The sequence below is a fragment of the Salvelinus sp. IW2-2015 genome, unplaced genomic scaffold (genome assembly GCF_002910315.2).
Source record: "Salvelinus sp. IW2-2015 unplaced genomic scaffold, ASM291031v2 Un_scaffold1047, whole genome shotgun sequence".
Classification (NCBI taxonomy): Eukaryota; Metazoa; Chordata; class Actinopteri; order Salmoniformes; family Salmonidae; genus Salvelinus; species Salvelinus sp. IW2-2015.
In genome coordinates this window covers 70,697-87,170 of record NW_019942702.1, presented here as the reverse complement: position 1 = coordinate 87,170, position 16,474 = coordinate 70,697, and the positions used below count along the sequence as shown (strand labels likewise).

Here is a 16,474-nt window from a genome sequence, read left to right as displayed (position 1 = left end):
TACCAAATACTCAAAAAATAGACCTGATGCCTCTCTCACTCAGCATTAAGGAGATGGATTTGGGGTAAGGGCGTGTATTTCTACAGTACATCAAGCTGCACAATGCTAAAAAAAAAACAGGAGATAGGCCCTGGGCAGTTTTGGCTCCGCAAGGCTTACTTACTTACTTATATTCCCAGTACACCACTTACTAGAATACGATTTGCTACCCATCTTGTAAAAGTACAATGAATGTCACCCTCTCTCACAGCTGATGCCCAACCAAGAATAATAGAATAATAGGCATGACATAGATTCAACAAATACGACCCAAGATGAGTGTATATGTGTTGTTTTCTATGTCTGCATTGGCACTAGTGTCGGTACACTGTGACCTAATAGGGATATATTTAAAGTTAATATAAACTCCACAACCCTATAAAGGAACAGCTTAGATGAAATAGTACAGTGAGTGGCCTGTGTTAGCCTCTGGCCTGGATTCAAATAGTACTTGAAATCATTTGGAATACTTTAGCTGTGCTTGACTCAGCGTGCCTATTGCAACGGAACCAATAGAAAACCAATAAAAATGTAAACCCCGCCCATCTGGCATGCCAGGCAAGTCAAAGCTCAAAGTATTTGAATGATTTTTAAATACTTTTTGAACCCAGGTCTGGTTGGCCCTTCCAGAGCCGATGTGATTATAGGGATTTAGCTAACCTTCCCTCCCTCCCCCTCCCTCACCCGTCTTACCCTCACTCAACCCTCCCCTCCCTCCCTCACCGTCTTACCCTGTCTTACCCTACCTCACCCCTCCCCCTCCCTCACTCACCCCTCCTCCTCCCTCACTCACACATCTTACCTACCTCACCATCCCTTCGCCCTCACTCACCCCTCCTCCCTGCCTCACCCATCTTACCCTACGTCACCATCCCTTCGCCCTCACTCACCCTTCCCCTCCCTGCCTCACCATCTTTACCCTACCTCACCATCCTTTGCCCTCACTTACTCACCCCTCCCTCCCTCCCTCACCCCTCCCCTCCCTCACTCACCCCTCCCCCTCCCTCCTCCCTCACCCGTCTTACCCTCACTCACCCCTCCCCCTCCCTGCCCGTTCCTCTGACCCCTTCTGCCTCTAGGGAAAGAAGGGAGGACTTACAACAGGTCCTTGTTCTCTCTCTCCATAGCCACAGACAGAAACAGACTGGATCAAACACAACTCTGCTGTACACTTTCTGAACGATACAGCTCTGCTATACATATATCTACACAGGAAGCTGCTTTCACATGGACACAAAAGCATTAGAGACTTCTTAGAAAATATAATTAGTTTTGTATTTAAATTTTTTGGACTTTTGTTTATTTTTGTGTGTAGGTGTTCTAGGATCTGAGATAAACATGCCGATTAGGACAGTGATTACGCATGCTAAGAAACATCCAGGGGTGAGTTGATTTGATTTGACCCCTTTGAATCTGGTTCAATCTGTGACACGTTTATAATCAGGGGTGGAAATGGTGCCCCTCGATACCCCCCGGCGAGGGAAAACATTTTGACCTGACGCTTTGAATTAGAGGAATTTATATTGGTAGGTTCCATGTCCATCCCTGGTTTCAATGTTCTGGTTCTTGACTATGTGTTTTCACTGTGAGCCCCGTGTCAATGTTCGGGTTCTTGACTATGTGTTTTCACTGTGAGCCCCGTGTCAATGTTCTGGTTCTTGACTACGTGTTTTCACTGTGAGCCCCGTGTCAATGTTCGGGTTCTTGACTACGTGTTTTCACTGTGAGCCCCGTGTCAATGTTCGGGTTCTTGACTACGTGTTTTCACTGTGAGCCCCGTGTTTACAAGAAGAATAAACAAAGAAGGCTCTGGGGTAGCATTACCCTTGTATTGTGCATTTTATACTGCTCTTTCATTAAAATATAAATACCATGAAACAAGTCTGACATCCAATTGAACTTGTCTGAAATCACAGCCCATAAATATTGGAAAAGGGAACAATGTAATCCCGACATTGCTAATGGTTTCATAATCATAGAGAATGTCAACGTAGGGCAGAATCTCTCTCTCTCAAAGTAACTATAAGTACTTTTGTTTCTGTAATTTTATGTCTACTTTCAGTGAGTGACAAAGGGAGTTTCTGAGTGAGGGCGGGAAAGAGGGAGTGAGTGTGAATGGGTGAGTGAGTGTGAATGGGTGAGTGAGTGAGGGTGAATGGGTGAGTGAGTGTCAACCGGTCCCATGGACAAGTAACAGAGGGGTAAAATGAGGGATTGAGGTCTGGCAACTTTATCGTTTATGCTCTTAATTTTGTATTGCATTTTTATTCATCAATACATTTAAATTGCTTTAAATATTTTATTTATTTAAATATATATATATAAAAAAAAAATTACTAATCCTTTTTTTTTTTTTTACATGCAGATGTGTAATGTTACAACTCATAAAATAAATGAGCTTAGTTCCTACTCTACGTACATTTCCTTTCTTCCTTTTGAAATGTAATGCAGGGAAAATGTGTAAAATGGTTCAGTTAACCTTTATTTTAAAAGTAACTCAATTACTTTTACTCTGAGTACTTTTTAAATGAGCTACTTTTACTTGAGTAGTTTTTCTCCACTATTACCTATATTTCAGTACTCTGTCCACCCCTGCTGACTCAGTTTGTGAGGTGGATTATTCCATTAATGCCCAATGACTGATCAGTATGCACTTGCAGCCTAGGCATGGGATTGCACACACCAAAGTGTCACCTGATTGGTTTAATACCCTTCATAACATATTATTAAATACTTGTAGCTTATAGTTTGTTTGTATACAAAGATAAAACAAACTACTAAAATTCAGATTTTCAATTAAAAGGGTCAGAACAGTACATATATTCACCAAATGCTAAAAAGCCCCAACGATCGTGCTTTATTTTTAGTGTCACTACAGAGCTGCCGGTGACCCAAATTCTTAGATCGACGGGTTTGACTTGGCAGTCCACCAACACATGGATAAGTGCAACAACAATATAGAACCAAGCTCACAGAATAAGCACGCTCTGTCTCTAGTTGCCTGTTGGTCAGAGAGAGAGAGAGAGAGAGAGAGCAGACAGTTCCCTGGCACTGTTTGAAAAGCTTAGAAATGAATCCTTCCTTGTTCCTGGAGGCAGTGGCGTGTCCAGAACATTTTGAATTCGGTGGCCAAGGTGGGGCACAGACCCAGTTTAGAGGGGCCATGACATTTTTAACCTTAAATCGATGCAAGGTGGATTTTTTTCAATATAATTATGATGGTTCAACACATTCAATGTTTGTATTAGCATACTTCAGTAAATTCACTTGAAAGTGCCATCCAGAGTGGGAATTATACCCTGACATTTGGAACGGGCTCTTTTTAAAAAAATGGGACCTCCTATGGATTAAATGTTTTTATCGGCTTCATAGTAAAAATGATTTAAATGTTTAAATAAAAAAATAAAAAAAGTATAATATGATTTCTCATTCGTGTCTATCCATGTTTCACAATTGTCCTTAAATTTGTAAAAGGCTGAATCTATTTAACCAGAGCAAGCATCCGAGAGTGAGGCAAACAGCGCCCATCTGTTGCTGTCCGGCCCCAAATAATATGACATGTCATACTCTTTTTGACCAGACAGCATCAGATACGTAGGCTACACATACAAAGTCAGAAGGGTGCTGTTTCGCTTGTTCGCATGCTTTCTCCGATGAGAGATTGATGAGTCCTGCTGTCGGTGCATCTTGGTCAAAATTCTCAATATATTCAGAGACGACCTATCAGATCTCAGAATTTCTGGGAGGGGGGGGGGGGGGCAGTGGGGTGGCCAATCAGATTTCAGGATGGGCCGTGGGCCACTCCCCTGGATACGCCACTGCCTGGATGTACAGATCTATAGATCAGTGAATAATTTTACTTTCACCATACTTACCAATTCAGATCTGTGATTACTTCAAGGAAGGTAGGAAGGAAAGATGCATTTCTGAAGTATTCAAACAGGGCCACAAACCCACTACTATTCCCCTATCTGTCTGCACAAAAAAAAGGTGCAATCTAGAACCTAAAAGGGTTCTTTGGTTGTCCCCGTAAGAAAACCCTTTGAAGAACCCTTTTTGGTTCCAGGAAAAACCCTTTTGGTTTCAGCTAGAACGTTTTTAGGTTCCGCGTAGAACCCTTTCCACAGAGGGTTCTAGATGGAAACCAAAAGGGCTGTACCTGTAACCAAAAAGGGTTCTCCTATGGAACCTTTCTTTCTAAGAGCGTGTCTGTCTTCCGCCCAGAAAACTTGCTCACCTAGACGTAATATACTGAAACACTGTCAGAGGCTGGATTACATTTAAATAGTGCACTCGTTCTGGTCAACTTGTCCCCAAGTCTATCAAAAGGGCTTAGAGTCAGATTTACCTCATCAATGTTCAAAAAATAATAATAATAATTTAACCTTTATGTAACTACGCAAGTCAGTTAAGAACAAATTCCTATTTACAATGACGGCCTACCCCGGCCAAACTCGGACGACGCTCGGCCAATTTTGCGCCGCCCTTTGGGACTCCCAGTCACGGCCGGATGTGATTCAGCCTGGATTCAAACCAGGGACTGTAGTGTCGCCTCTTGCACTGAGATGCAGTGCCTTAGACCGCTGTGCCACTCGGGGGCCCTAAAATTGTTGACTGAATAGTCACCTGATATTGCCACTTACTGACCTGAGAAAGCAAAGCATTCACCAGTTTATTATTAGGCTATCGTGATCAATTTATATTATTAGGCTATCGTGATCAATTTATATTATTAGGCTATCGTGATCAATTTATATTATTAGGCTATCATGATCAATTTATATGTTTTGAAGCATATTGACCATTCATTTATTCACAGAAAAACAACACAACTCACAAAGTCTAGCTAATGGAAGCTGATACATAAATAATAGCAAATGGAATGGAAAAACCCAGAGGCCTAAAAACATGTCTAAATAGGCCCACACATTTATTGATCATCCAATTGATTACTTAATGGGTGGGTTATACTGTAGGGAAGCGGTTCCCAAACCTGTTTCACTCAGGCCCCCCTTCCAGCATTGGGGATCATCCCACACTTGGTGCTGCCACAAGTAGCCTGTCATGTTATGTTTTGACAGCAGAGGGAAGAAATACAAATCTGGACATCTAATTAAAATAACTAGATCATACTCTTTCTCCCTCCCTCTCACCCCTGCTTTAATGGTTTAAATTGATGTTTCAACATCCAATCTATTCTTAACGTCGCCACCCTGCTGTCCTGGAAGTCTGCAGTGTCTTATCCTGTCTTATCCTGTCACTCAGACTGACAAGCAGCCAGGCAGGGAGCGGAGAGAAGCTGTGTGTGTGGGTGCGAGAGAGAGGTTGGCACAGCACAGGGAACCATGCAGTGAGCGAGCTAGTGAGGGATCAATTTCTCTCTTACCGTGCCAGTGTCCTTCCCGGCTCAACCCAGGCTGACAGCCTCAGCCCTTCACACGGCCATCTGACTCATTCATATGGAGGAGGACAGAGACTGGAGAGGAATAACAATGTCCTTGTTTTTGAAAGAAAAGCAAATTTTTTGTCCATTAAAATAACATCAAATTGATCAGAAATACAGTGTAGACATTGTTAAAATGTTTGTAACTGACTATTGTAGCTGGAAACGGCTGATTTTTTATGAATATCTACATAGGCGTACAGAGGCCCATTATCAGCAACCATCACTCCTGTGTTCCAATGGCACATTGTTTTAGCTAATCCAAATTATCATTTTAAAAGGCCAATTGATCATTAGAAACCCTTTAGCATTTACATTTAAGTCATTTTAGCAGCCGCTCTTATCCAGAGCGAACTTACAAATTGGTGCATTCACCTTAAACTGACATCCAGTGGAACAGCCACTTTACAATAGTGCATCTAAATCTTTTAAGGGGTGGGGGGGGTGAGAAGATTACTTTATCCTATCCTAGGTATTCCTTAAAGAGGTGGGTTTCAGGTGTCTCCGGAAGGTGGTGATTTGACTCGCTGTTCCTGGCGTCATGAGGAGTTGTTCCACATTGGGGGGGCCACAGACAGCGAACAGTTTGACTGGGCTGCGCGGGAACTGTACTTCCTCAGTGGTAGGGAGGCGAGCAGGCCAGAGGTGATGACCGAGTGCACCTTGTTTGGGTGTAGGGCCTGATCAGAGCCTGGAGGTCACTGAGGTGCCGTTCCCTCACAGCTCCGTAGGCAAGCACCATGGTCTTGTAGCGGATGCGAGCTTCAACTGGAAGCAGTGGAGGAGAGCGGAGGAGCGGGGTGACTGAGAGAACTTGGGAAGGTTGAACACCAGACGGGCTGCGGCGTTCTGGATGAGTTGTAGGGGTTTAATGGCACAGGCAGGGAGCCCAGCCAACAGCGAGTTGCAGTAATCCAGACGGGAGATGACAAGTGCCTGGATTAGGACCTGCGCCGCTTCCTGTGTGAGGCAGGGTCGTACTCTGCGGATGTTGTAGAGCATGAACCTACAGGAACGGGCCACCGCCTTGATGTTAGTTGAGAACGACAGGGTGTTGTCCAGGATCACGCCAAGGTTCTTAGCGCTCTGGGAGGAGGACACAATGGAGTTGTCAACCGTGATGGCGAGATCATGGAATCTCGCCATTTAGCAATTATGTTAGCACAGCTGAAAACTGTTGTTCTGATTAAAGAAAGAATACAATTGGCCTTATTTAGACTAGTTGAGTATCTGGAGCATCAGCATTTGTCGGTTCGATTACAGGCTCAAAATGGCCAGAAACAAAGAACTTTCTTTTGAAACTTGTCAGTCTATTCTTGTTCTGAGAAATGAAGGCTATTCCATGCGAGAAATTGCAAAACTTTTGAATGGTAGTGTATTTATGTGTGACAGGCAGCTCAATAATACACACATACACACACACGTTCACATGCATTAGTACACATATGGCTTTAATACCAATGTATGCTTCCTTCCTCTCCCTCCTTTTCCCCCTCAGCTCATCCCTCAGTTCTTCTTCTTGGTACTGGGCATGACTGGGGCTTCCTGCTATCTGATCCGTCTGGCCAAGGGACCCCATGTCAGGTAGGACCTACACTACTGCCTTCACAGTGTTTAGTTGTCATTTTCTGTCTGGATTTTATTAGTCTGTGTCTGTAACGACTATGAGAAAGTAAACTAACATAAGATCATCATCATTAAGTTGAGATCAACACTGTGGTCATTCCTATTTTGGTACACTCTCTGGACACTGTACCTTTGTTCTGTTAAACTTTGTCATTAAATGGGACACGTGATAGAGAGCAGAGACGTTCTCATTCTCTAGACTCTAGAGAGGGCCTTTGTTTGAGTTTGACTGTGCAGAACTGGGACAACCAGACTTTGTTACTGAATAGATAGAGGAAGTCTGCCAATAACTGTCCGTCTTAACCCATATAGAATTATAGAGGCCTCTAGTTCCTAAAAAGCAGCATTGGGGAGTAACAGATTACATGTAATCTGTTACATGTAAAGGATTACAAAAACCGATAACTGTAATCCATTACCAGCAAAAATCTTGTAATCAGATAAGATACTTTTGAAAAACTAGATGATTACTTTGAGGATTACTTTGAGGATTACTTTGAGGATTACTTTTAAATTCAGAAAGGAGGTTTGCAAAAAAAAATAATTGACACTTCTCTGTTTTCTCAATGACATTCAAATCAACATTGAAAAAAGGCGCAAGTTTAAGTTTGTTCCCCCTGAGTGAGTCTGACCACAAGCCAGATACCACTATGATGACACACCAAATGTTTTTGATGGATCGCATGAAAAGAGCAGGAATAGGCTTTTGTAGGCTACAGTCCAAGCTATGTCTTCCAATGGTGCGACTGCAGTCGGCATCCAAAGATTATACAACTTGAATAAATGCTTGGAGGTAAGGATGACAGCAGTGGTGTAGTCTACGGCGATACGGATATCACTTATAATGGTTATCTACATAGCGCATTGATGTGAATCACACTGCTGCTCTCTCGTTTAGTTATTTACACTTTATGGATTGTGGTTGTTGTGGATAGCTGTTCACAAAACTAAATGTGTATTTGAACCCAATAATGGTTGAATTCAAGAAGTTTAAGCTGCCTATCAACCATTGTTTTTGAAACCAGTGGACAGCCAGTGAAAAATGTGCTCTTGCAACAGCTGCACAGTGCAGATCCCAGCCTATGGAATAAAAGTGGGGCTTCTATTGCTCAATCTAATTCATCCTGATAAAATAAATACATCCATTGGCCGAATGGACACATGATCAAACTTGAAACACTTTTGATAGACTTAAAGGGGCAATCGGTAGTTGCTACATCCATTTTTGGACTTAGAAATGTGTACACACATATATATATATATATATATGTATATATATATATATACACATATATACACACACACACGATTGTTGAAGAATATAACTTATAAATGCCTCATGAGTTCAGTTCAACTGTCACACTCCATGAGAACCCAAAAGAGAAGCTTGTTTTACTCCAATGTTTGTAAACTTTGTAAGCACAAGCAAACACTGTATAGCCTCAGAACATGGTTATAACAATAATTTCACCTTTATTGAACCAGGTACGCCACGTGAGAAGAAGTACTCATTCATAACTGCGACCTGGTCAAGATAAAGTAAAGCAGTGCGACAAAAACAACAACACAGAGTTACACATAAACAAACGTACAGTCAATAACACAATATAAAAATCTATGTACAGTGTGTGCAAATGTAGAAGAGTAGGGAGGTCGGCAATAAATAGGCCCTAGAGGTGAAAATGATTACAATTTAGCATTAATACTGGAGTGATAGATGATGATGTTTACTTAGAGATACTTGGCTGCAAAAGAGCAAGATGGTAAGTAATAATTTGGGGATGAGGTAGTTGGGTGTGCTATTTACAGATGGGCTGTGTACAGGTACAGTGATTGGTAAGCTGCTCTGACAGCTGATGCTAAAAGTTAGAGGGGGAGATATAAGACTCCAGCTTCAGACATTTTTGCAATTCGTTCCAGTCATTGGCAGCAGAGAACTGGAAGGAAAGGCGGCCAAATGAGGTGTTGGCTTTGGGGATGACAAGTGCAATATACCTGCTGGAGCGGGTGCTACGGTTGGGTGTTGCTATAGTGACCAGTGAGCTGAGATAAGGCGGGGCTTTACCTAGCAAAGACTTATAGATGACCTGGAGCCAGTGGGTTTGAGAGCATACAGGTCGCAGTGATGGGAAGTATATGAGACTTTGGTGATAAAACAGATGGCACAGTGATAGACTACATCCAGTTTGCTGAGTAGAATGTTGGGAGCTATTTTGTAAATTACATCGCCGAAGTCAAGGATTGGTAGGATAGTCCGTTTTACAAGGGTATGTTTGGAGGCATGAGTGAAGGAGGCTTTGTTGAGAAATAGGATCCCGATTCTAGATTCAATTTTGGATTGGAGATGCTTAATGTGAGTCTGGAAGGAGAGTTTACAGTCTAACCAGACACCTAGGTATTTGTAGTTGTCCACATATTCCAGGTCAGAACCGTCCAGAGTAGTGATGCTAGTCGGGCGGGAGGGCGCGGGCAGCATGCACTTAGTTTTACTAACATTTAAAAGCAGTTGGAGGCCACGGAAGGAGTGTTGTATGGCGTTGAAGCTTGTTTGGAGGTTTGTGTCTAAAGCAGTGTCCAACGAAGGGCCAGAAGTATACAGAATGGTGTCGTCTGCGTAGAGGTGGATCAGAGAATCACCAGCAGCAAGAGCAACATCATTGATGTATACAGAGAAAAGAGTCGGCCCGAGAATTGAACCCTATGGCGCCCCCATAAAGACTGACAGAGGTCTGGACAACAGGCCCTCCGATTTGATACACTGAACTCTTTCTGAGAAGTAGTTAGTGAACCAGGCGAGGCAGTCATTTGAGAAGCCAAGGGTATTGAGTCTGCCGATTAGAATGAGGTGATTGACAGAGTCGAAAGCCTTGGCCAGGTCGATGAAGACGGCTGCACAGTACTGTCTTTTATCGATGGTGGTTATGATATCCTTTAGGACCTTGAGTGTGGCTGAGGTGCACCCATGACCAGCTCGGAAACCAGATTGCATAGCGGAGAAGGTACAGTGGGATTCGAAATGGTCGGTGATCTGTTTATTAACTTGGCTTTCGAAGATTTTAGAAAGGCAGGGCAGGATGGATATAGGTACAGTGGGGAGAACAAGTATTTGATACACTGCCGATTTTGCAGGTTTTCCTACTTACAAAGCATGTAGCGGTCTGTAATTTTTATCATAGGTACACTTCAACTATGAGAGACGGAATCTAAAACAAAAATCCAGAAAATCACATTGTATGATTTTTAAGTAATTAATTTGCATTTTATTGCATGACATAAGTATTTGATACATCAGAAAGCAGAACTTAATATTTGGTACAGAAACCTTTGTTTGCAATTACAGAGATCATACGTTTCCTGTAGTTCTTGACTAGGTTTGCACACACTGCAGCAGGGATTTTGGCCCACTCCTCCCTACAGATCTTCTCCAGATCCTTCAGGTTTCGGGGCTGTCGCTGGGCAATACGGACTTTCAGCTCCCTCCAAAGATTTTCTATTGGGTTCGGTCTGGAGACTGGCTAGGCCACTCCAGGACTTGAGATGCTTCTTACGGAGCCACTCCTTAGTTGCCATGGCTGTGTGCTTCGTGTCGTTGTCATGCTGGAAGACCCAGCCACGACCCATCTTCAATGCTCTTACTGAGGGAAGGAGGTTGTTGGCCAAGATCTTCGCGATACATGGCCCCATCCATCCTCCCCTCAATACGGTGCAGTCGTCCTGTCCCTTTGCAGAAAAGCATCCCCAAGAATGATGTTTCCACCTCCATGCTTCACGGTTGGGATGGTTTCTTGGGGTTGTACTCAGACTCTAAACCTACTCCCACTAACGACGGACGAGCGAGCGAGACTCGAGTGTCAAAAGCTCTATTTTTGTCTCATCAGACCACATGACCTTCCTCCATTCCTCCTCTGGATCATCCAGATGGTCATTGGCAAACTTCAGACGGGCCTGGACATGCACTGGCTTAAGCAGGGGGCCTTGCGTGCGCTGCAGGATTTTAATCCATGACGGCGTAGTGTGTTACTAATGGTTTTCTTTGAGACTGTGGTCCAGCTCTCTTCAGGTCATTGACCAGGTCCTGCCGTGTAGTTCTGGCTGATCCTCACCTTCCTCTGATATTGATGCCCACGAGGTGAAATCTTGCATGGAGCCCAGACGAGGGTGATTGACCGTCATCTTGAACTTCTTCCATTTTCTATAATTGCGCAACGTTGTTTCCTTCTCACCAAGCTGCTGCCTATTGTCTGTAGCCCATCCCAGCCTTGTGCGGTCTAAATTTATCCCTGATGTCCTTACACAGCTTTCTGGTCTTGGCCATTGTGGAGAGGTTGGAATCTGTTTGATTGAGTGTGTGGACAGGTGTCTTTATACAGGTAACGAGTTCAAACAGGTGCAGTTAATACAGGTATGAGTGGAGAACAGGAGGGCTTCTTAAAGAAAAACGAACAGGTCTGTGAGAGCCGGAATTCTTACTGGTTGGTAGGTGATCAAATACTTATGTCATGCAATAAAATGCAAATTAATTATTTAAAAATCATACAATGTGATTTTCTGGATTTTTGTTTTAGATTCCGTCTCTCAAGTTGAAGTGTACCTATGATAAAATTACAGACCTCTACATGCTTTGTAAGTAGGAAAACCTGCAAAATCGGCAGTGTATCAAATACTTGTTCTCCCACTGTATATAACAGTTTGGGTCTAGAGTGTCTTCCCCTTGAAGAGGGGGATGACCACGGCAGCTTTCCAATCTTTAGGGATCTCAGAGGAAATGAAAGAGAGATAACAGGCTAGTAATAGGGGTTGCAACAATTTGCAGATCATTTTAGAAAGAGAAGGTCCAGATTGTCTAGCCAAATGATTTGTTGGGATATGGATTTTGCAGTTCTTTCAGAACATCAGCTGTCTGGACTTGGGTGAATGAGAAGTGTGTGTGTGTGGGGGGGGGGGGGGGGGGGGTGTAAGTTGCTGCAGGGGTGCTGAGATGTTGGCCGGGGTAGGGGTAGTCTGGGGGTGAACCAAGGGCTATATCTGTTCTTAGTTCTACATTTTTTGAATGGGGCATGCTTATTTAAGATGGAGAGGAAAGCACTTTTGAAGAGCAACAGGCAATCACCTCTACTGACGGGATGAAGTCAATATCCTTCCAGGATACCTGGGCCAGGTCGATTAGAAAGGCCTGCTCGCTGAAGTGTTTTAGGGAGTGTTTGACAGTGATGAGGGGTGGTCGTTTGACCACGGACCCATTACGCACGCAGGCAATGAGGCAGTGATCGCTGAGATCCTGGTTGAAGACAGCAGAGGTGTATTTAGAGGGCAGGTTGGTCAGGATGATATCTAAGAGGGTGCCCATGGTTACGGATTTAGGGTTGTACCTGGTAGGTTCCTTGATGATTTGTGTGAGATTGAGGGGATCTAGCTTAGATTGTAGGATGGCCCGGGTGTTAAGCATGTCCCTTTAACATTAACATTGATTTATCCTGCAATAGATGTCGTTCAATTGGTAACAAAAATGTGTGTCTTCTTCTAATGCCTCTTAAAAGGGAAAGTCATCTAAAAGTAACGGAATGTAATCAGATTACGTTACTGACTTTGGGTAATCCAAAAGTTACATTACAATTCATTGATTACGGGTAACTAGTAACTGTAACGGATTACATTTAGAAAGTACCCTACCCAACCCTGGCCAAAAGGCAGTATTGGCATGGGCAGCACCATTGTATAATTGATTGTACGCTTGTTTATTCCATGTGTAACTCTGTGTTGTTGTATGTGTCGAACTGCTTTGCTTTATTATTGGCCAGATCGCAATTGCAAATGAGAACTTGTTCTCAACTAGCCTACCTGGTTAAATAAAGGTGAAAAAAAAAAAAAAAGAATTGAGGACTTCCACCATTTTGATTTAGTCAACTGGGCGGGACTTCCAACTTCATTGGCTGATCTCTCCTGGTGACCCTGTTGGAGTCATGTCAAACTGGGTCATCAGGAGAGATCAGCCAATCGTGAAGAAGGAAATGTACTTCTTCAAAATGGAGATCGCTTCAAAAAGGCGCTAACCCGTGCTTTCACGACGCTATAAAATGGCACAGCTATAAAGACGAGTCCTCTATCGATCTCTATTGTGTTAACAACAACTCATAATCATATTTCTCTCTGTCCCCCCGCCTGGCCTATCCTCCTTTCTTCTTCCAGCTGGAACAGAAAGAACAATCCTGAGCCTTGGAACACATACGGGCCAAACTATCAGTACAAGGTGAATATCTCCCCTCCTCCTCTCAGTACAAGGATAATATCCTCCCCTCCTCTCAGAGAAGGTGAATATCCTCTCAGAGAATGTGAATATCCTTCCCTCCTCTCAGAGAATGTGAATATCCTCCCCTCCTCTCAGTACAAGGTGCAAATCCTCCCCGCCTCTTAGTACAAGGTGAATATCCTCCCCTCCTCTCAGTACAAGGTGCATATCCTCCCCTCCTCTCAGTACAAGGTGAATAACCTCCCCGCCTCTCAGTACAAGGTGAATATCCTCCCCGCCTCTCAGTACAAGGTGGCATACCTCCCTCCTCTCAGTACAAGGTGAATATCCTCCCCTCCTCTCAGTACAAGGTGAACCTCGCCTACTACAAGTGATACCTCCCCTCCTCTCAGTACAGGTGCATATACCTCCCCTCCTCTCAGTACAACGGTGAATAACGTCTCCCGCCTCTCAGTACAAGGTGAAATATCCTCCCCGCCTCTCCAGTACAAGGTGAATATTCCCCTTCCTCCGCCTCTCAGTACAAGGTGAAATATCCTCCCCGCCTCTCACGTACAAGGTGAATATCCTCCCCGCCTCTCAGTACAAGGTCAATATCCTCCCGTCACAGTATAAGGTCAATATCTCCCGTCACAGTACAAGGTCAATATCCTCCCGTCACAGTACAAGGTGAAATATCCTCCTCCCTCAGTACAGGTGAATATCCTCCCCTCCTCTCAGTACAAGGTGAATATCCTCCCCTCTCAGAAGGTGAATATCCTCCCCCTCTCAGAAGGTGAATATCCTCCTCTCAGAAGGTGAATATCCTCCCTCTCAGAAGGTGAATATCCTCCCCTTCAGAAGGTGAATATCCTCCCTCTCAGAGAGGTGAATATCCTTCCCTCTCAGAGAAGGTGAATATCCTTCCCTCTCAGAGAAGGTGAATATCCTTCCCTCCTCTTCACACCCACAGAATCACTACACCTCAAGACTGTGTCCCAAAAGGCACCCTATTTCCGACATAGTGCGCCCCAAAAAAATGGTTCACTGCTGGTCAAAGGTAGTGCACTATGTAGGGAATAGGGTGCCATTCAGGTCACAGACCTAGACTGTGGCACTCCACCGCTGAACTCATTACGTTCACTACCTACATGGCCAAACCAATCCAGGCTGACGCGCTTTCCATTTGTCCTCATAAAGCGGTTTGAAGGCTCTCTATTCTCTAACTTACTGTACTCTCATAACAAATTGAAGATTTATATTCTCTAACACAATAGACTTTGTGGTGCTATTTTCCTGAATCCACGTACACATACGTTAAACAAGGAGCATCACCTCAGACAGCTAATGATCATATTAACACAGAGAAACACAAATGAATACATCCCACAGGAGGGTCTGATTGGCTGGGTGTTATTCCAACAGAAACTGTGTGTGGGTTTTTCAAGGCTGTAGTTAAAGTGTGTGTGTGTGTGTGTGTGTGTGGGCAGCCGTAGTGAACGTCATGCTGGATGAAAGGTCACAACACTCGCCATGTTTAATTCTCTACAACAGGCAAAGGTCTCACATCAACATTCCACTGTATTCCCCAACAATAATAGGAATGAGGAGAGGATGAGGGGAGGTGAGGAAGAGGAGAAAGGGGGGAGGAAGGAGAGAGGGGAGGAGAGAAGAGGGGGAGGAAGGGTGGAGATGAGGGTCTGACAGCTGACCAATCAAGGAAAACATGGAGACAAAAATTGTCTTGTAATCCGTCTCTGTGTGTAGTCCTGCACAGAACTGTCCATGAAACACACCACACACACACACACACACACACACACACACAACACACACCACAGTCCATGAAACACACACACACACACCACACACACACACCACGCACTGTCCATGAAACACACACACACACACACACACACACTGTCCATGAAACACACACACACACACACAGCACTGTCCATGAAACACACACACACACACACAGCACTGTCCATGAAACACACACACACACACACAGCACTGTCCATGAAACACACACACACACACACACACACACACACACACACACACACACGCACTGTCCATGAAAACACACACACACACACACACACACAGCACTGTCACATGAAACACACACCACACACAGCACTGTCCATGAAACACACAACACACACACACACCACCACACACACACACAGCACTGTCCATGAAACACACACACACACACACACACACACACAGCACTGTCCATGACATATGCAAAGAGCAGCAGTCCTGAGTGGCTCTACGAGACAGAGGCTGTTGGAAAATAAATAGTCTCCCAACAGAGGACAATGCTAACACACACAGTGTCTGCATGTGCTTTCCTAAAGACAGGCTGATTAATTTAATTTAAGCGAAACGTATTTAAATGTATTCTCTCCTCCCGCAGTTGGTGGCCGTCAACACGGACTACAAGGCTCTAAAGAAGGAGGGCCCTGACTTCTAAAGGTCCTTCAGGCAACTCCAGGGGCACCACGTTTGCAGGACCTCCTGTCATCCTAGTGGCAGGGGGGGGCAGCCCTGAGCCTCGCTCGGTCGGTTTCTGTCTGTCTCTTCCGCTGCCTTTTAACCAGGCACACTACAACACTATAGTGATATAACTTTCATTTTTCTTGCACAACCGGGAGTCATGTATCCGTCTCCAAACAGCCCTGTTCTATAACCGTCTACAACACTGTGCATTATAGCCATCTTTTCACAATGCACAACACTACTGTTGTATACATCTCTGTACATGTAATGTCACCTTCTCTGTAAATGTAACAACCCTCTCCAACCCTAAAGTGATGGAAGCTTGAAAACAAATGCATTAAAGATAAATGAAAGCAGTGTTATTGGTTGATTTCAGGTATTGTCGTGTGTATATAGTGTAGGGTGCATGGGTTGATTAAGGAGTGGAACAGAGTGTGAATGGATAAGATTAGAATATATTGTTTTTCTAATTCTAAAAATCAGAAATCATATGAAAGCAGTGATTTTTTTTGATTTTATTATATAAAAAGCTCAACTTTACCCCCCCCCCCCCAAAAAAAAACATATCCCCAGTGAATATACTTGTCTTCTTTGGGAATCCTTTGGAGTCCGTGAACGTCACAAAA

General features: G+C 43.9%; 1 protein-coding gene across 1 annotated transcript; it reads left to right on the top strand.

Moving 5' to 3' along the window:
• Positions 1-1,115: 1,115 nt before the first annotated feature.
• On the top strand, positions 1,116-16,205 carry LOC112069556 (cytochrome c oxidase subunit NDUFA4-like). Its single transcript, XM_024136894.2, has 4 exons — positions 1,116-1,422; positions 6,981-7,066; positions 13,295-13,355; positions 15,766-16,205. Exons 1-4 carry the CDS (start codon positions 1,378-1,380, stop codon positions 15,820-15,822), a joined length of 249 nt encoding a protein of 82 aa, XP_023992662.1. The 5' UTR covers positions 1,116-1,377; the 3' UTR covers positions 15,823-16,205.
• Positions 16,206-16,474: the final 269 nt, after the last annotated feature.

Bases quoted from the DNA above. Each gene is read 5' to 3' on its own strand.
- LOC112069556 (XM_024136894.2), top strand. From the start codon at position 1,378: ATGCCGATTAGGACAGTGATTACGCATGCTAAGAAACATCCAGGG. The intron at 7,067-13,294 runs GTAGGACCTACA...TTCTTCTTCCAG, and splicing joins GCCAAGGGACCCCATGTCAG to CTGGAACAGAAAGAACAATC. The intron at 13,356-15,765 runs GTGAATATCTCC...CTCCTCCCGCAG, and splicing joins GGCCAAACTATCAGTACAAG to TTGGTGGCCGTCAACACGGA.